Here is a 22,370-nt window from a genome sequence, read left to right as displayed (position 1 = left end):
TATCGATCCACTGCTGGATGAAGGCCTTTCCAAGATTACTCCAACACTCTCTTTCCACGTCACTCCTGCAAATCTGATGATATCATCAATCCACTGTGATTTTGGTCGGCCTCTTGATACACCTTGAGGTATATCACTTATATTTGTGTTTACTGATCTATCTGCAAAATTGGCTTGATTGTAGGAGTCCCTTCCTGTGTGATTCCTTCCCTCACTGAGGGAAGCATATAGATATCCAGTACTAGAATCCATTCATTTGGCATATTTTTGTTGGCACATTATTATTATTAGTATCATCTGAGCTAATACTAATAATAATTAGTATTAGCTCAGTCATGACTCATCGAGGTAGACTATAAATCACCCATACCAGCTGTCATACCTTCCCTTAAATTCATTCACCCTAAATGCATTCACTGTCCCTAAAAGCAAACTATTCCATCACTGCTTTGTGAGAGAAAAACCTAGCTCTTATCTCTTTCTTGACTGTGAACTTAACTTCCTCGAATGCCCCCCCGTGTTTTCCCGCATCGTCCATATAACGAAAAATTTCATCAGAGGATATCCTATAACACCCATTAAAAAGTTTATAGACCTCTATCATATCACCCCTCTTTTTCCTGTTAACTAGTCTGTAATCCAAATACTCACAATCTGTCCTTATAATCTAAATCCCATAATCAGGATCTAATTTTTGTAACTCTTCTTTGCATCCTTACCACAGCTTCTTTATCTCCTTGGTATTCCGGGAGACCAAATCTGTGCACAGTAATCCAGGTGTGATCTTATCAAAACTTTATAAAGAAGCAAAATGACTTCCTTATCCTTAGGTGTCAAGGTTCGCTTCAACATTGCAATTATCCTGAATTGTATTTGCAACTTTTGCTACGTGGCCTTAACTTCAAATTCATATCGACCAATACGTCAAGATCCTTTGCCTCCTCAGTTTCTTATAGCATAACCCTGCTAATATAATCCATTATATTAGCAGGATTATATTATTTCATTATATTATATATAAATTATCCATTTACTTTTACCTTGTAATCGCGAAGTGTATGAGTAGTCACATGTGAAGCACGATTTTCTTCAGACCTAAGTAATCTTGCTTTTATTCACGCCTCAAACTGGTTTGAGTAAATGGAAGAAACGCTGTTAACAATGATCCACTACAACGTATCGTCACTATTCTATCAATACCATAGCTATCCATCCTTCCAAATACGATAGATGTCATTTCTTTTCTTGGCAATGGAACCATAACTTCATCAAACTTTTGTTCTCTAAAGAATATCCATTATCAAAACAGCATGTCTCGAGTTCTGCAGCAATACTACATCGCCGAATGCGATGACATAACTTGATCTTTTCCATAATCTGATTGGTCTCTTCTTTTTTGATCCAAGCCCTGATCTCATGCCAAATAACTGAAATAATTCTTGTTAAAATGAAGACCTACCTCTCCAGTTCTGTACAAAATCTCTGTGAAATCCTAGGTTCTCAAAAACAAGTGTATCAAAACAGTTCAATAAAACAATTTGATATATTACAAAGGGATAGAGACAAAAACTGTACTTTCATATAGCCAGCACTGAAACTCACAAGTACACGCACATACACAAAAATAATAAAATAAATACAATCAACAAATCCAACTTTGAGTTGCCAATGCCCAAAATTTGCCTCATGCTTTATTTCCTGGCAAATGAATCCTGTTCCAAAATGATCTTACACATCCGATTCCTAATTAGTGATCTTCTTGCCATTATTAAGGAGTAATATGTATGGGGAAGATGGAAAACAACCATGTAATTTTAATGCCATCAAAATGCAGCCTTATTTCCCTAAAGAAAGATCAAAATTCTTTTTCTTCCTGCAACTCAAAAACACACATTCTCAGACTCCTCCATGTTCAAAGAGTTCGGTTTTCTTTCTTTGTTTCAAGACAACAGTAAGAAGTTGTCTTGAAGTAGTGTCAGTAAGAGGTAATCACTTGCTGTACCGAATAGCTCAAACATTTTTGATGAAACGAAAACCATCTCCCACATTGTACAAATCCCCTGAGTTTTCTTGGTTCTCAAATACAGGTGTACTAAAGAAGCCAAAACAATTAAGTATATACTCTCTGTCCAAAAAGAAACCGAACTTTTCGAAAATAGAAGAAACTAATGGCGCCACCCTTCATTAGTGTTATGTCAACTGTTTATGACATTTGTTTCATTAGAAGTCGAGTTATAGTACCAAGAGTGACAGTGTGTTTTGACGAACGGTCGGAAAATGAGTTTCAAACGGAGAGCTCCAATTAACTTTTGTGTTAAACTTGGTAAAAGTTTTACCGAAACGCATCAAATGTTTCAAAAAGCATATGGTGATGAATGTTTATTCCGTACTCAAGTTTACGAGTGGTTTAAGCGTTTTCAAAGTGGTCGTGAGATGCTTGAGGACGACGAAAAGCTAGACCGTCCAAAAACTGGACTGAGCGAAGTTAACATCAACCAAAAAGTGCGTGATTTCATCAAAGAAAACCCGAAGTCGTCCGCAAGATTGATTGAAGATGAATTGAGGATTCCAAAATCAACTGTGCACATTTTGACCGAGAGTTTGGGTCTTCGTAAATTGAATTCGCGATTTGTTCTCCAGAAGTTGAACGACGACCAAAAAATGTATCGAATTGAACATTGCAAGGACTTCATTAAAACCGCTCGTAAGTCATTACTGGTGACGAAACGAGGTGTTTTGAGTTTGAGCCCGAAACAAAGTGCCAGTGCTGAGTGGAGACCACCAGAAGAGTGGCATCCTAAAAGTCACTTGGAGAAGTCAAAAGTAAAGGCAATGCTATTTGTTTCTACGATCCCAAGGACATTATCCACAAAGAATTCGTTCCGCCTGGCCAAATCAATGGTGAGTTTTATCTCGAAGTTTTGAAGCGATTGATAGCGAGAATTTGTCGCGTAGGGCATGAATATCGTGACGACCGACCGACCGTTCGTTCGTCAACACACACTGTCACTCTTGGCACTATAACTCTGCTTCTAATGAAACAAATGTTATAAATATAAATAGGGATCCCATATACATTGGAAAAAAAATACGGGACACTTATGACTGAGGGTGAAAGTTTACCATCACATATGCCAGTCTTACAAAATGATTCTCAGTTTCCAAGTGTGTGCGTGGTAAGGTTTACTATGCACACACTTTACTAAGTATAAGTAAACAAATAGCAAATCCAACTGTTAGGCTGCATATTTTCATTAAGTCACTTTAAGTTGTCTTCAAATGGTTTTTTACTTACTATTATAGATACAAAATAGATTGTTGATACAGTAATGCTCTTCTCACCTGACAATATTCTTATTAATCAATCAGTCTTGCTCACTTTTGCAATACTTTTCTGAAGAATGAATTTCACTTAACAATTGTTTTCAAGAATCATGTCATGAAAAGCTACACAATCTTCACTGAAGAATGATTTTACAGATAATTTGTTTTTCTCATGTCCACAGTGCGTTCATGCGAGAAAATAATCTTTCGACATACGCATTTCTTCCAGGGATACACATAACAAACTCCATCTACTTTCTTTCAATTTGATAATTCTGCTTCAACATTTTTTAAGAGATCTACCCATGATCAATGCCCACACGCGCTGTTCTAACAAACCTGTCATTGTTGCCATCACTCGCCTTCAGAAATTAACGCGTCTACAGTTCCTTGTAATATTATTATTATTCCTGATACCTCCAAGGAGTCCGAAGACTCATCGTGGGAGGACACCTACAACTGTCTCAACCACTACACCGACCATCTACTACGAATCATCTCCATCAACCGCCAAACTCCACCAGTATTTTTTGTCTGTAAATTGCGTGTGTTCTGAAGGGCCGATTTGTCTGTATGCGGGATGAAAAACCCTGCTACCTCCGTACGAGATCGGCTAACTCACCTTCGAATGAAATCGTCCAGATAAAGATTCCTCCCGTTGCGGACGAGAATCGAACTTAGGCCTGTTCCAATCAAAGGGCGCAATGTACCGTCGTTCTTCCAATTGCGCTACGGAGGCGCTTAATAAGATGTTATTGAGCTATATAAGTAAAGCTCTGATCATGGCAGGAGAGTAACAGCAATAGCCGAGCCTCAGTTAAAACTTCATTGGCCACAGCATTGCCCTCCAAGGGTATTAATCACCGCATCTCACGGTCGATTTTTCAGGATCTAAAATGATATAAGCTAATGACGGAGAGCGATGTTTGTAATAGAATAGAAATTGTAACTCATCGATTTTGTTATTCAAAATCGATGAGTTACAATTTTACAAATACCTCTAAAATACGGGCCAAAAAACTGTCCCGAAGAGTTTTCTCGGGACGCATTAGCCAAAAACGGGACGATCCCGTTTTTTTTTTTTTTTACGGGACGTCTGGGATCCCTAGTCATAAACAGTTGATACAACACTAATAAAGGTTGCCGCTTTCGGCAACATAAAGATACTACAATATCTTTTTGTTCGAAACGTGGCGCCACTAGTTTCTTCTATTTTCGAAAAGTTCGGTTTCTTTTTCGACAGAGGGTGTATTACAAATTGACTGAGATAAAAACTCCACTTTCACGCTCAGTCTGCATTAAGCTTCAAACTGTAAAGTAATATCAACAAATTCAAGGTTGAAAGGACAGAGTGCTATCAAAATGTAGTCCTTAAGAAAGATCAGAATTTCCTGCTTGCATCTCGTCTTCACTGGCAAAAAAACTTCTTGGGGCTGTTTCTTGCCAGCAAATAAGCTGAATTTGGTATTCTTTTTGCTCACTACTTCTTACTGGTATAATGTACATTTGTACTATCGGTGGCTAAGAATTAAATAATCCGGAAATCTTGATCACAACCATGGACATTTTCGAAAATCCTTTTTGGCATGCAGTATGAAGGATGGTGGCATCCCATCAGGTGATGAAATTTCTCCAGCACCCAGAGACATTCACATGTGCCATGCTGGAATTTGAACCTGCAATCTGTTTGTTGGAAAGTAGATATCCACCAAGCCAACAGACCAGCAACTTAAATCAATGCAGAATTCTGCATTAACTTCAATATACATTCTTTGGTCTAGCTCACACTGATCAAACCTCAGTAAAGGTCGAAACTAGTCTGAGTGGTGATCTTTGTTATTCTGATGTGAACAGTCAAGTCTCTGTCTCGCATGCACGTAACTAGTCAAGAAGATACTTGCAAACTTTGCTTGTTTATGCCTGGATAAAGAATATAATTTCTTGTCAACTATAATATACTTCGTAACCAAGTGAAAAATCTGCCTACATCTCATTGATGCTGAACTCAGGTTATCTGGCCTTGTGCAAATCCATAGATGAAAATTACAGAACAGCTAAACATGGAATTCAAGCAGGTACAATATTGCAGTGTTTCTCAGATCACAATTCAAAGTGTCCTTCATACTGATCTCTGAATTGTGATCTGAGAAACACTGCAATATTGTACCTGCTTGAATTCCATGTTTAGCTGTTCTGTAATTTTCATCTATGGATTGTTGGAAATAGAGTGTGGATATGAGATACCATGGAATAGTGGAAAAAGTGTTGTCTTGTATGAGGAATCTCATTAACAGGCTATGCTGCATGCATTGGTTTCACAAACGGTTAGGTGAAAATGTAGGGAGAGGAAAACTACCCTAGTGTCAAGGTCTAACAGGCAGGAGGCAACAGCATTAATGTATGAGGAAGTGTTTCTGGGAATATCTTGGAGCCCTGATAACAGTAAACTGTACCATGAATACTACTATCCATTCATGGTGACTGTTCTTTGTTAGCATGGATGTGTTCAGAAGGATAATGTGTCATGCCACAGTGCTAGTATCGTTCGACAGTAGTGTGCTGAACGGAACAGCAAATTCTAGGTGTTACCATGGCTGCCGAATTTTCTGCATTTGAATTACATGAAGCATTTCGGGGATTAAGTGTATCAAGAGATCTGGCTTTCGTATTCTTCTCCCAGAACACTAGCATCTATAATAATCAATGCTGATGATGTTTTACAGCATATTTCTTGCAACATTGGAAGGTCACAGAGAATCCATGCCAATCAGTGTTGGAGTTCTGGCAGCAAGAGGAGGGGTAAAATATCATTAGGATGGTAATAATATTTTGAATTGGACAAAGTATAATAGATAAAATTTAATAAATTTACTGAAGTGTCTAATATTAATTGTGACAATAGAACCTTGTTGTAACTATGAGAAAATTCACCATTATAGTAACTTTTTAACAAAATTTAAACCACCTTTAAAAAAACAGTAGACACTTGAATCTAAGGGCTATCCTGAGTACAGCATACCTCCTGTAACGTTGTCAAATCATTTACAGAGTGTATGAAAATCAGGGTTGGCAGCAAGAGGGAGGATCATGAACTATCAGGAGAAGATCATAATATTTTAACTGGGTTGTGTATGGTTAAAGTTTAATTCATTTACTGATGAAGTGTAATATTAATTATGGCAAAAGTCAGTTTTATTATGAAAATTCACCATTATAGTCACTTTTATTTTTTAAATATTTTATTTAAATCAGACCAAACACCGGGCCACAAAGCATTGTGATACCTCGAAAGCCCACATATACATGAAAAATTGACTTTGGGCTGTTCATTATAGTCATGTATTGACATGGCAGCAAGGAAATATAACTTGGGAAGAAATTAACAGGCACTGGAAGTTTTATTGAATTACATTCGTTACACATGAACAAATAATAATAATAAAAGAGATAAACCTTGGTCGGTCTCCAAACACTGTACAATTACATCCCAACCCAGCAATAAAAATTCTTTTAAGGCTTTACAAAACAAAAGTGCAACCTTCCACTGTTCAGACAAGTAATAAGTGCGAAAATTATTACTAGTCTTGTATTATAAATGTTTAGAATACTTTCATCGAGAGTGGGGAAAGTAAAATTATTAAAATAATAAGGGCTATTTTAATGTTCAGTCTTAAGGACGAAGAATATATACTCTATTAAGATAAAGTGCCTTTATCTTAACAGTATAATTTTGGAATCATTAGTGACGTGAATATTCATTACAATAATAAGAAAGTATTACAACTTTTTCTCACTACTTTGATCATGCTCTGCTCAGCTGAAAACTTTCAAGAGGTTAAGAAGTTAATACACCCACACACACATGTGGAAATAAGTAAAATGCTAACTGAACATGCTCAAATGGGCACTGATGAAAGATGTGCAATTATATTTCTAATGAATTTTTGCAAGGTAGGTAATGTGACAAAAAAAAAAAAAAATTCCCTAACAATTTTGAACATTACTAAATTATTTTGTAGTTTTAGTAATGTTTAAAATATTTCAAGTATATGCTCGTTGCCATGGTAGTGTTTTACAACAGATAACATTGTACTGTCACTATCTGGAGGGCATAACAATTATAGCTGTACGGACCAGCCGCGTTTTATCCAACAATCAATAGGAACATTTCGATGAACAACTGCCATTAAAACTTTTTCTCAACTTTCTCAAAATAATCATAAATATTATATTAATTAAACAATTTGCAATGTGGACAAAGGTTTCAGAATAATTCAAAAATCATTGCCTAGATATATTGAGAAATATTTAGATGTGCAATAAAAGTTGATTTTCTGCAAGAAAAAAATCATTATGGCACCAATTAAATATCATTTAAGAATTAAACTTCACACTGCAGAAAATATGATAACATGACTATCATAATTTAAAAGCATTTCATTTAATTTCGGCTCTCATCTTCACAACTCGATTCCGAAGTACATCGTGGCAAGCAGCAGCTACAGTAACAGTACTAAAAGATGGACAATGACTATAGTTGATGGCAGGATGGGATGCTTAATGTTCTTCATGGATTGTGCTTCCTTTTGGTTTACTATCATCTTGACTCATAAACTGGTCCAAAATTTCTTCCATACTTTGGCGAAGTGTATCATCTGTTGTACATAAAGGTTCTTGCATACTGTCTTGTCCATCAGTAGTAACAGTAGTCACAACTCTGTAAAGATTATATTTAAAAAATTAGTGAATGTAATATTGTTTAAAAATTTATATATATTTTTAATTGCAATAATTAAATATGTGAAAGGATTTACCAGCTACACAAAACTTTTTTTTTTTGGTAACCAATGGAATCAGAAGTGGACTGGAGTTGGAGGTTGGTTGTTCAATATGCATGCTTTTTGGGATTAAAAACCAGAGTTCTTGCACAAATCACCTTGCCACCTCCTTATAAGACCAGCTATGATGATGAATACCTTCATTTAAAAAGTTCTAATAAATGATATGTCAAGTTACAATAGGAATCAAGCCCAAATTTCACTAATATTAATGTACAAGAATAAATTCACATTAAAAAAAAGTGGGATAGTTGGTACAAGGATTATTGGGATCAGTGAAACATGTATGATGAAAGATTATATACTGACAGGCAGGGCTCTACCGAAGGTGCAAAATGTGCATTTACACGGGGCGACACTTTTCTTTTTGGGGGGGGGGGCGGCAAAATTGTCCTAAAGTATACAAAAAATAAATAATGAAAATGTCATTTATTCCTTCTCTGTTGAAACCAGACTTCAGGATGTCGTTACTTAAATTTTTACATAATAAAACTTCATTGTAAAATCATAATAATTAAAAGAATGTAGTGTTAAAGGGTTAATTCTCTCTCCCTTTCTGTAAAAAATATAGTTTATGATCATTTTTCATTAACTTATGAATTTTTATTAGCTAATACTGCTATTTAGAATTTATGATCAGAGATGTTGAAGCCTAGCTTAACAGCATGGCTTTTAAGACATCATTAAAAGATTTTTCTTTTTAAGAGGAAGGGGCAACAAAATATGCTACTGCACGAGGCAAAAAAATTCCTAGGGCCGTCCCTGCTGACAGGAATAGAAGTATGATAGAAGGGTATAGTGTATTTTGGCAAAATAGGAAGAGTATATCTAAGAATATCATTTATCATTTGTGTCCTCTCAGAGAAGAGGTTGGAGGGAATTGAAATAAGAGATTTTAATTACAGCAGTATAAATTGGGAAGAGGAAATGGTATGTAAGGGAATATGATTTCTGAGAGACAAATGCCTCAGGCAACATGTAGTAGAAGGAACATGAGGCTCAAGAGTTTCAGATTTGGTCCTAGCATCAGAGGACCTGATTGTAACTGAAATGTCATCCCTGTTCCCAGTTGGAGAGAGTGACTATGTAGTTTTGACTTGGGGATGAAGAGACATACAGAAGTATTGAGAAAAAAATAATTCATATGAATTATAAGGTGGGCGATTATAATAATCTCAGAAATGTGCTCGGGGCAGTTCAGTGGATGGAAGAATTGGTATGGCGATTTATCACCAGTGCATGGGAACTAGTGAAAAGAGACTTGTTAGAGGAAGTGGCAAGTTTTGTGTATCTTGGGTGAAAAAGAGAACACAATTTGGTGCAAAGAGGAAAACTAACGATATCAAATGGGAACCACTGATAAAAAGGCCATGGAAGTAGTATAAGGAGAGGGTTGGTAAGTGGATGCATGAAAAGTATAAAACTATTGCCGGCCTGGTTGGTCAAGTGGTTAGTGTATCCGCTCTCCAGCCAAAAGGCCGTGGGTTCGAATCCCACCATGGGCATGAATGTTTGCGATTGTCTGTGAAAATACTAGTGGTGGTAGTGGTAGGTAGGAGGATTTGAATAAGACGAACAGATGAGCAAATGAATGGGACTATCAGTTTAGTACAACTAAATGTAAGTTCTTGAAGTTTGGGAACCATTGATGGGAAGCTGCAAACTTTGTTGGAGGCAAGGAACCTTGGAGTGATGATTGATGGAAATATGAAGTTTAGGGGACACATCACCAAGGTGGTGGAAATAACCAAGAGGATTGCTGCAATACTGAGAAAGATGCTTACCAGCAGAGATAGAAAAGTGGTGATTCCATTCTATAAAGCCATGATTAGACCACATCTGAATTATTGAGCTGAAGTCTGGGCAAATTAATCTTGGAAAGGATGCAGATGTGGATAATGAAAAAAAAAAAGATTTCAAGCCTGTACAATGAGGATACGAGGGTTGTCTGAAAAGTTCTCGGTCAAACAATGAAAAAACAAATTTATAATTTCAAAATTATTTTTATTTTTCAACATAATCTCCCTTAAGACTAATACATTTATTATTATTATTATTAAACAAGACCTCATGGAGTCAAAGACTCATCTAGGAGGTCCTTTTATCTCACACACATCTCATCATACCGGGTCTTAAACACATTCAAACTCCTTGCAGACACCACACTCTCAGGCAAGGCATTCCAATCATTCACAACTCTGCACGAAAAAACCTGCCTCTCACTCCCCTACTCACACCCTCTTTATACAGTTTCCAGGGATGACCTCTGGTTCTCCCCTGATCTCCCACTATTCGCTGTAGAACTTCTCCACCATTGATCCTATAGCAACCCCTTACCAACTTGTAGGTCTCTATCATATCTCCCCTCTTCCTTCTCTCCACTAGTCTCTGCAAATTACATCTTTTCAATCTTTCCTCATACTCGACATTCCAGAGGTCAGAAACTACCTTAGTCAGTCGCCTTTGGACCCTTTCCAACATCTCCTCATCCTTCTGAAAACCAGGTGACCAAATCTGGGCACAATAGTCCATGTGTGGCCTAATCAAAGCCTTATACAATGGAACAAGAATCTCCCTACTTCTACACGTCAGTGTCCTCCTCATCATTCCCAGAAGTCTTTGTGTTGTCTTCACAATTTTGGCGATGTGACCCCTAAATTTTAGATCCTTATCCACTATCACTCCCAGATCTCTTATTTCCTCTACTTCCAACAATATATTCTTACCAAGCATAAATTCTGCATCCCATCTTTGTTTTCCAAATTTTAAAACCTTACATTTTGCAACATTGAACTCACACCCCCATTTGCTTGCCCAATCACTCAATTTATTCAAGTCTTCTTGCAAGGCCACAACATCTTCACTACTCTTTATGGTTCTTCCCAACTTTGCATCATCTGCAAACAACTGAATATCTCCATCCAAATCTTCGCCAATATCATTAATATACAAGTTAAATAGTAATGGCCCTAAAACAGATCCCTGAGGCACTCCACTAGTGATTTTCCTTTTCCTGAATATTGCACCCCCATACACAACTTGTTGATACCTATCAGATAGCCAGTCTCCAATCCAATGCACTAATCTAATATCCAACCCCATCTGCTCTAGTTTGACTGTCAACTTATCATGAGGTACTCTATCAAAAGCTTTTGCGAAATCCAAGTATATTACTGTGTATCCTTCTCCTCTGTCCAAGGAAGCAGTCACTTTATTGTAATAAGTAAGTAGATTACTAAAACACGACCTCCCTTTAGCAAATCCATGCTGTCCATCAAAGATTATACCATTGTTGTCAACCCAACTCTGGATTCTAGCTCTCACAAGCTTCTCCAACAACTTAACCACAACACCCGACACACAGATAGGCCTATAGTTTGATGCTTGAGTTCGATCACCTCCTTTATGAAGTGGCACAATCTTGCCCTCCTTCCACTCTTTAGGTACTTGACCAAGTGCAAGACTCGTATTAAAAAAATATGTCAAGGCAGGTGTCAACTCTCTGGCACATTCCTTCAGAATACGTGGTGATATATTATCAAGTCCCACAGCCTTATTTACATCTAGTTTACTCAACTCCCCAAACACCTCTTGCTCACTTACAGTCAGTCTCTCCTCCCCATCATCAACTGCTCTTAATCTCTCCATGAAGTCACATTCACAAGATTGAAAGATCTTTATGAACTGCTCATTAAGTATCTCCACCACACATTCTGCAACAGCTGTCTTTATACCATTTCCTCCAATCAATGTCATCCTTCCATAATCATTCTTTCTTTTGCTGGCTACATATTGAAAGAACTCCCTAGGATTCTTTTTAGCTTCATTAGCTAACTGCTGTTCATACCTCTCTTTAGCTACTCTCACCAACCAAGTCACTCTCCTTGCCTGGTCTTTGTAGAACTCATGAAATTGGATACTTCCACTTCTCTTATGCTGCCTCCACAATGCCCTTTTTCTCTGTATTGCATGCTTAATCTCTTTATTCATCCATCTCACACCTAACTTATTTAACCTTCTCACCCGTGGTATACATTTAGACATTGCATCCACTAAATATTTTTTGAAAATCCCCCAAGCTGCATTGATCTCTTTTCCAGCTAACTCCTCATTCCATGCTACACCTGCAAGCTGTCTCCTGAGCTCTTCATAATCACCCCCCTTGTAGTTCCACATATACCCTTTTTTCACAGGGGTCCTTGCACTGCTGGCAACCACCCAAGTAATCACCTCATGGTCACTTTCACCAATTGGTGGATGATTTGATACCTCATTGATAATTACATCCTCCGATGAGATGACCAAATCCAAGACCCTTAATCCTCTTGTGCCCTCTGTTACATACTGTCTGAGGTAGTTATCCCTCAAAAACTCAAGAAACTCATTTTCTTTACTTCCAGTTGCTATCTCTTCATTCCAGTCTATATTGCCATAATTAAAATCAACCATAATGATCACCCTTTTCTTATTTGCTTGGCTTATTTGACTATACATTTCACTATCACCACCATCCACATTACCAGGTCTATAACAACATCCCACCAAGTATTTGATTCTATTCACCTCTATCTCACACCATACTGCCTCAAAACCACTGGCCCCATTTCCCCCTTGCATCTCTACCTTGTATGGACATAACTCTTTCTCTATCATCAATAGCACTCCCCCTCCCTTTTTACCCCTTCTATCCTCACGAAACACATCATACCTTTCCATCTCTATTCCTGTCAGGATGTCATCCTCATCTAACCATGTCTCACTTATTCCGACAATCTCTGGGTGCACAGACGCAATTAGTGCAACCATTTCATCCGCCTTGTTTCTTATACTTCTAGCATTGGTATACAAACACAACAACTCATTTCTGGATCTACAGCTAGTTCCACTGATACCACTCACTCGATGTGATCTCTCCATGCTGGACTGGGGCCATTTCCCTTTCTGCTTCTTCATTTTAGAACCCTTTGCAATTCCATCTGTTTCCTTTTGATCCCTGATCATTTATTCTAGTGATGCTCCAGCACCATTATCCCGTCCCTGTAGTGGTTCTCAGTAAGATCTGCAAAATACCCCTCTGTAATCACTCTTGATTCGAAGAAAAACGCCGATCAGCGAGGAAGAGTTTTAGTTTTGGGAAGAGATAGAAGTCACAGGGAGCCAAATCTGGGGAATAGAGCGGATGTTCCAACAATTCATAGTGCAGATCCCTTAATTTTCCCACTGTCAAAACACCTTTGTGGGCAGGTGCATTGTCCTGATGAAAGATGATTTTTTTCTTCTGTAAACCAGGTCTTTTCTCACGGATTTTTTCATCTAGTCTGGTTAAAAGATTGGAATAATATTCTACGGTGGTATGACTTGAACGAAAATGTCTCGATTGGAAAATTTGCAAAATGCATGACACACAATCCCTTACCTGCGGAATGTCACAGCGCAACCAACTGGAAATACGGATAATCCTTAGTTTTTGAATTAATCAATTTTTAGACGGGACTCAACGGTCTTTTTTTTTTAACATTGAAGTCTATGGGAGACCGCTGTGCACGTCATGATGTGTTAGCAGGCACCTAGTCCTCGTCCGCAAGCGAGGGAGATGAAGCGGATGTTAGATCAGGCAGACGTCACACTGACGCACCGATATGTAGAGAAGACTAGCTTTGCGCTACTGGAATAATGGCGCCCGCCGATTTTGAAATGGATATTCTTTACCAGAGGAACTGAACGTACGTAGGATATAAAGAAAACAGCTATAACACAAATCACAAGCATTTTTTCTGGATGTCACCACATATAAAACCTATTAGTTAAGAACTAACCTAACCTAACCTAACCATGCAATGTGTCTTGCAATTTTTCAAAGGAGTCAAACACCGCCCAAAGCAAGATAGGGAGCCTCGGTAAACAAGCCGCGTGTGGTCGGCCGCATATTCGCGCAAGCGACCGTATCGTAACCAGAGACATACGGAGACCACGGCCGCTATCCTACCCGCAGGCACAGTGACATCAACCTGATGTTACTTCCGTTTCATCCCCCTTCCGGTGGCGAACGAAGACAAGGTACCCGCTCACACATTAGTAAGTCCGCTGCGGTCTCCCATAGGCTACCATGTTAAAGAACCGTTGGAAGGGAAGGAGTCCGATTTTCGAAATGGATTAATTCCCAAACCTGAAACGACCCGGAAGTTTAGTAAGTTGCGCTATTCCCACTAAAAGGTAAGAAATTACTTGACATGCTAATTTCGGAATTTCGTGTCGAGACATTCTCTTTCAAGCTTCATCTTTAACACCTCCAGGGGGTCTAAAGACTCATCGAGGGAGAGTGTGCCAACAGCATCGAACGATTGTTCTCCTTCCAACTACTAACCGCGCTCAAACTTACTTAACTGAGCCATTAGTAGCAGAGGCTCTACCAATCGACCAACCTTTGCCGGCAATTAATTAACCACTGACCTACTCAACACTTCATATCAGTGGCCGCTGGTGAAAATTTTAAGTGGGGGTGCTGCATATACAAAATAATTTAAAAAATTAATTTTTTCCTAATCAGTAACCAATTTATTAATAAGTAAATTTACATATTAAAAAAAGTTTTATTAAAAATATTTCACCCTCGCCACACACACCAATCATAAAAGTTTCGTACAGAGAAATAAAAACGTTAATCAAACAATTCCAATTATTAACTATTCAATCAATGTCGAAACATAAGCTGTAACCTTTAACATGTTGCATGTTGTATTGCATTTATATAATGTTGTAAGCATTGTTATTATTTCTAAACACAAACAAAATTTAATTTTTTTCCTTGGGGGTGTTGCAGTGCTTATGTACAAGCCACCACTGCTTCATATACATCTTAAGTTGTATCACTTCTGGGTCATTGCAAGTGAAATCAAGAGTATCTGCCAAAAAAATTTCAAATTTTTATTTGATTCCCTATGTTACTTTTTTTTTCCCCCATAGAAGAAAAGTTTCAATAAAGGTGATTATGGACATATTTTTTCCATAGTTTTTTATATTTTTCACTACATTTATTAAGCAGGTGCTCTCTCCCACGGTATACATCTGGACTTTGCAGCTGAAGGTAGCCAACGCTGAAGACTCTGTTGCCAGTTAGAGGGTGAACTTACACTGATAGACTGCATATCTTCTCCACAAATTGAACCAGCTCTGCTGAGAGGTCAACTTTCCTGTGAAGATCCACAATCTGAAGGAGATGGAGTTAATACACCATTTGAAGATATATTTGTCTGCATGGTCTCTAATTATTATTATTATTATGGGCAACTCCAGGGAGTCATTAGACTCATCGAGGGAGGCCCCAAATCATATTCATCACAACTATTCGACATTCATACGGTATCTATCATATCTCGCCTTAAACTCATTCACTGTCACAGCATCCACCACAGACTCTGGGAGTGCATTCCACTCATTCACCACTCTAAAAGTAAAGAACCCAGCTCTAACACCTTTACTAACCACACTTTTGCCCAGTTTCCATGGATGTCCCCTAGTCCTCCCACAACCAGCCCTGTTCTCAAAAATATCTTCTGAATTAATTTTATAGAAACCCTTCAGTAATTTGAATGTCTCAATCATATCTCCCCTCCTCCACCTATCAACCAATTTTTGCAACCCACAAATCCTCAACCTGTTCTCATAAGGTTCATTCCACAGACCTGCTATTATCTTGGTCACTCGCCTCTGGATCCTCTTAACCTCCTCATCAAGAAGAAACCTAGGTGACCAAATCTGGGCACAGTAGTCGAGATGGGGTCTTATCAAGGCTCGATACAGAGGAACAATAACATGCTTGTCAACATATTCTTCAGCAACCAAGTGATTTGATGAGCTGATTTGGCCACTTTTGCAACGTGCCCCCTAAAGTTCAACTCCTTATCCACCAACACTCCTGAATCTTGTGCCTCATCAATTTCCTGGAGTACAGTTCCACCAATGTAGTAAACTGCTGCTAATCTTTTCACCCCAAAATGTATAACCTTACATTTTGCCACATTAAATTGACATCCATTCTCCTTAGCCCAGACCTCCAATCTATCCATATCATCTTGCAAAATTTTAACGTCATCTGCATTCACTATTGCCCTACCCAACTTTGCATCATCTGCAAACAAATGAACTGTTCCTCTCAGATCCTTTCCTATATCATTAATGAACAAATTAAACAGCAGTGGTCCAAGAACAGATCCTTGTGGCACATCACTAGTCACAGGCCGTCTTGTGGACTCTACTCCTGAATAAACCCCTCTCTGATATCTCTCCGTCAACCACCCTCCTATCCATCTCACCAACCCTATATCCATCCCCATATGCTGCAATTTACTGATTAGAATTCCATGTGATATCCTGTCAAAGGCCTTAGCAAGGTCCAGTAGAATCACTGTAAACCCATTACCCTTATCCAGTTCAGCCGTCAGTGTGTTATAATACGTGAGCAAGTTACTGAGGCATGACCTACCCTTCACAGAACCATGCTGTCCCCGATACAGTATCCCATTTTCTTCTATCCAATCTTGTATTTTCCTCTCGACTATTTTCTCCAAGACCTTGATAATGATTCCTGTTATGCAGATTGGCCGGTAATTTTCAACAGCAGCCTTGGAACCACCTTTATGCAGCGGAACTATTTTCCCCTCTTTCCACCCTCTTGCGACTGACCCAGACCCGAGGCTCAAATTAAACAAAATGGTCAAGGGCACTGACAATTCTTTAGCCGCTTCACATACAACACGAGCTGGTATACCATCCAATCCCACAGATGTATTGACATTGAGGTTCTGTAATAGACTAGTTACCTCCACTTCATTCATCACAATTCCAGTATAAGCTGTTGGTTCTTCCATTCCTGCAATGTCACCACCTGGATGATATACTCTTGCAAAGTGCTCACTCAGTAATTCCACTATATCGACTGATTCGGTTACCTCCCTACCCTCAGCATTTTTTAAGATCATTCTACCATGAACATTTTTCCTTTTACTTGCAACATATTGAAAAAACTGTTTGGGATTCTCTTTAGCCTGCTTGGCCAATTTTCTTTCGTAATCCGCTTTTGCTTTTCTTACCACCCTTGTTACCATCCTGGCCTGAGCTTTATACTGTTCCTGCGCCTGCTGGTCACCTTTCTCCTTAAATTCCCTCCACAATTGTTTCTTTTTTTGCAGCTCAAGCTTAATAGTGTTATTCATTTATTTAACCCTACTTGATTTATTATTCAGACTCTTGGTATACAATCAACCATTGCCTCCTGCAAACACTTCTTAACCACCTCCCATGCACTATCAACATCCAGCCCTTACAGTTTTACATGCCATGGCACTGAGCCAAGCACACACCTAAGCTTGTCATACTTACCAGCCCGGTAATTCCACAAGTACCCTGTCTTAATTGTAAATTCCACTCCTTTAGCCACCTCCCAAGTCATGACCTTATGGTCACTCTCACCAATTGGTGGCAACATGGTCATGTTCGTTACAGCCACATTCTCAATTGCAATTACTAGGTCAAGCACTCTCTTCCCCCTAGTATTTTCCACTACATGCTGCTGCAGATAGTTGTCCCTTAATAACCGCATAAAATCCAGTTCCTTCCTCCCATGTGCCCTCTCCTCTTTCCAGTCAATGTTACCATAATTGAAATCACCCATAATAATTACCCTCCTTCCACTCATTTCTTCTATTTGCCTATGCATACTATCCCAACCTGGTCTATAGCAGCACCCAATTGTATATTTTGTTCTGCTAGATTCTATCTCACACCAAACAGCCTCAAATGTGCTCTTTTCTCTATCCTGCAGTTCAATTTCTATACTCCTTGGTTGCAACTCATCAGCTATCATCAATAACACTCCCCCCCCCCCTTTTTTATTCACCCTGTCACTCCTGAACACGCTATACCCGTCGCATTCAATCCCGCTAGCTTTATCATCTTCTGTCAGCCATGTTTCACTAATACCAACAACCTGTGGTCTGAAAGTGCCAACCAAGGCCAAAAACTCTTCCTTCTTGTTCCTAATACTCCTGGCATTAGTGTACATGAATTGCAGAAGCCCATTTGTCCCATCCCTACTTTGGTGCCTTATACTAACTATCCTATTTTGATTTGTTGTCCTTCGTACTCGCTCGGGCATAATATACTCATTCATACACTCAACTGCCTCCCTAAAGTCTGCATATCTACTCCCCCCACCTCTTAATAAATCTAGTTTCCCTGAGTCTGTACATCCACTTCCACATCATTCATCAACACTTTTTCAAGCCTCCGTACACCAACTCCATTCAAATGTAACCCATCCATCTTATATAAGTCCTTTCGCCCATCGAACTCATTCCACACATCCACAAATTCCACACCACTCTCCATGCATAACCCACACATAAAGTCATTGGTAATTATGGCCCTCCTTCTAAACACTTCGCTGTCATACTGCGGTAAAATACTCACCATCCTAACTCTCTCACTCTTCTCTTTTGCTACCTCAAGTAATTCCCTCACATCCTCTATCATTTCCATTTTGTCCTCTTTCAAATCATTTGTTCCTGCCACGATTATCATCTCTTTCACCCTCTGTTTTTGCACTCGAATAGATTCGCTGACGTCCTTTATGTTCGCACCCGGCTGGTACGACTTCGTCAAACTCTCAACTATCACACCTCTTAATAGTGAATCTCCATACAGCACTTGCTCCTTCATTTTATTGACGTTTACGAACATTCTATTATTTTCCGTCACAGACTTTCACCGGTTATTAGTCGGTACGTTCAGCACACATTTTTCCATATGCTTCAGTTGCCTTTTTGCTCTGTGTATCGCTCCGTTCAAACGTGCAATTTCACTACTCGCATTTATCTCACCATTTTCATTATCAATCAAATCATCCATTCGTTCTGTATTTCTACCTTCATTTACACTTTCAACGACGCTCTCACACCTATCTGGCACTACCACACCGCCATTTTCTACATTCTGACTATCGTTAACAATATCACTCTTGCCACCCGAAACACGCTTGAGATCCTCATTCTCTTTACACTTTCTGCACATATTAACTGCACTATCGCCCTCTAACCAGACTCCCACTGCTCTTCGCAAAGCATACATCTCACAGACAGCACACTGCACAAATTTGTTTACATCAAAACTCTTAAACAAACACGGCGACCTGGCCGCCATTTTTTTCTTTATCAGTGCCATATGTACGCTATCTTATCTTAAAAATAATACTTAAAATAACAGAAAACACACCAAGAAACAAAAAGCAAACAATACTACTTAAAATTCTAGTAAAATTGCCAATGTTAACACAAAATACTAATAATCTTTTCAGGAGCTCTCGACAAGCTGACGATCAAATCAGTGCGACACCAAGTGGATGAACGACCAATACCTCCTGCAATCCACACATATGTGGGAGTAAAACAAGCAAGTCAAACTACTAGCTGAGGAAAATGAACTGCAGTTTTGTAATTAACTAAAGGATAATGGCTACATTGGCTAAACAGATTTTTTTGGTGTTGATATATAAAATTCTTGAAGGCTCCTGTCAAGTCGAGATAGAGGATCAGGATAACTTTGGGAATGAATTTTCTGTTTTGAGAGACTATCATACTAGTGAAAATAAGCATTTCAAAAACCTGATTTCTGCAGATTCTAGGTTTGATGAGAAATCTTTCTGGAAAATTGATGAGTTAATGCATTCCATCTGCTGTCTGTCTCATGGCTGCAGAAAGTATTAAAATATCAAATACAAGCACAAGATGTAACAGGATAAAATTCATATTAGAATGTTAATGATGAATATATTATGTTCCTTGAAGAACTACCCAAGAAAGTGGTAGTTATTAAGCTAGCACTTTCTTGGGTAGTTCTTCTAGCTACTAAGGCATCGATTTTCCATAATCTTGCTTTTCCAGGCTGACAATATGGCAGTTACAGATGCAAAAAGGCATATGAAGGTAAGGCAAAGGTGGTGCTGGAAATGGAAAAATCAGTAACCATGACAGTGGGAAAATATGAATTCCTAAAGATTCTTGTAGTTCAAAAAGCTATTGAACATGCATGGCTTGATAAAGTCAGCGCACAAACCAACAGCTGAACTCCTTGACTTCCATGAGGAATTATCAAATGGCACAAATTCAGACAAAAGCTTTATTTTGAATCTTTGATTAATGTTGCATTCTGAACAGAGGCCATTAGATTGCTACACAGCAGAAGGATTCAATTTTCTCTGGCCTTTCTGACAAATCTTCTCTTCTCTTCTACTGTACTTTTTCTTATCAGGATGGTCACTTTTCTAGCTGGTATTATATACTCCTCATGTATCTAGTCATTACCTACTGTGTTATATCTCTTCATTAACAACTTATTTTCTTACCTTTTCTCATACTTTTTACACGGAAAATGGTGAGAGTGAGTGAAAAGCATTGCTGCAGTTGTAACTACTAGGAGTGTAAATGAGTTTAATGTTTAATCTGACGAATATGCTGCTATTTGAGAGATGCTTTTTGCAATATGTATGCAGGGTTCTCCACAGGGTCAACAATTATTTAATTATACTTGATAATACTTATGTCATACTTCCAAACAACATGTTGTGAATTTAAATCCCACTACAAACATGGATGTATGTGAGTATCTTTAGGTGGCAGATGAATTTCATTGCATGATGTGAGATCCCTGTCTTAATGTTTTTATGTGCTGCCCACTCATGAAAGGTTATTACTAAACCTATAGTACATTTGCACCATGGGTGGGCTAAGGATTTTTTTCCCCCATTTTTATTAATTTTATATATATTTTTTGTAAATTTTTATTTATTTTCACATAGTCCAGAAACCCTGCTCTAGAGACCATACATGGAACTTTTTCATGCCACTTTAGGCATTTAATAAGTAGGATGGTGATCTCACACTGGTGATAAAATTCATCTAACACCTAATTACCATATTACCAGAGGCCTGGAGTGACTTGAAAACGTTTCATGTTTGGTCTCTGGGGCAATGTTTCTTGGATTATGTAAGAAATAAATAAAAAATATTAAAAGAGAAAAAAAAAACTTTAATCTGTCTAGGGTACTACTATAGGTTTACAATCTTTAATAAACTGAGTCACATTAAACAAAATTTAATATACTTTACTTAATAGCAATAAGAATCCATTATCCACCTCTATCTGTCTGAATTTAAATAGCTACAATTTAAATAGCAATCTCCCAAAGTCTCTTGTAATATTCCTTGACTAACAGAAATATAAGAAACATTTTAAAAAGAAGAATGTGAAACCAGGAAATAATTTTTTATGAAATTTTTACCTTGATCAAGACATCATCATTATGAACATAATAGGAATACCAGTGCAAGCTAACATAACAGAAGGTTCAACAATGCTAATAAGATCATGAGTTTGAAGAAAACAGTGGGAGTCTAATTTATCAAAATACTAACAATGTGTTTTAAAAAAATAATTAAATTATTATTATTATTATTATTTAGGCCTCCATGGAGTCAAAAGACTCATCGCGGGAGGTTACCCATACAATGACTTATATTTTTCTATTGACCCCTGGGGGTCGATATCAACCACTGATCCACACTGTTACATTCAGTACTAAAGATGACCTTTGTTTGGAAAGACTTGGGTTCAAATGTTATCTAGGATGCAAGGATCTTTATAAACACTTTTTAACTGAAGATGAGTTAACCAGTCTCATATGGGGGTGGCAAGATTTTTTTCCCCAGAAACTTTTTTTTTATATCCTGAAAAACACATGCAAGTGAAAGATGACCATACTATTCAAATAGAATTACCTTCCTTGCCACTATCATGGCATTAATTAGGTTTCTAAGAAGCTAATTTACTTGGTAATGATGACAGGCTACCGAGTGTAACACATCAGTTGAAGATGAGATGAGTAACCGATATGTTTTTCATAATAAGCAATCATGATCTTATAGATTAGCACATTAATTTGCTAATTCTTACCTTGCTGTTGTAGTTGCAGTCCTATTACTACTACTGCTTTCATCACCAAAGGAACTATCTTGACCACCTACAATATATAAAAATGTACAGAAGATGTACCTTTTCATTATATCTGATTTTAGATAAATATTATTTTGAGCAAAGCAGTAATTAATCAATAATTATTGCAGGCGAAAGAAGAATTTTAAAAGAACTAAATATTAT

General features: G+C 38.0%; 1 protein-coding gene across 16 annotated transcripts in view; it reads right to left on the bottom strand.

Moving 5' to 3' along the window:
• Positions 1-6,541: 6,541 nt before the first annotated feature.
• Positions 6,542-22,370, bottom strand: part of LOC150095834 (uncharacterized) — a 1,527,755-nt gene continuing 1,511,926 nt past the window's right edge. For all 16 annotated transcript variants that reach the window (XM_090409494.1, XM_090409490.1, XM_090409495.1 and 13 more), the window contains 2 exons: positions 22,167-22,233; positions 6,542-8,041 (listed from right to left, as the gene is read on the bottom strand). In XM_090409494.1, the coding sequence (XP_090265620.1) occupies positions 7,882-8,041; positions 22,167-22,233 (227 nt within the window). In that variant the 3' untranslated portion in view covers positions 6,542-7,881. The remainder of the gene's footprint in view (positions 8,042-22,166; positions 22,234-22,370) is intronic.

This window comes from Typopeltis vanoorti, chromosome 19 (assembly GCF_054136105.1).
Source record: "Typopeltis vanoorti isolate ZY-2024b chromosome 19, IOZ_Tvanoo_1.0, whole genome shotgun sequence".
NCBI lineage: Eukaryota > Metazoa > Arthropoda > Arachnida > Uropygi > Thelyphonidae > Typopeltis > Typopeltis vanoorti.
Note: the sequence above shows the minus strand (reverse complement) of the source record. Positions and strands in the feature narration are given on the sequence as shown.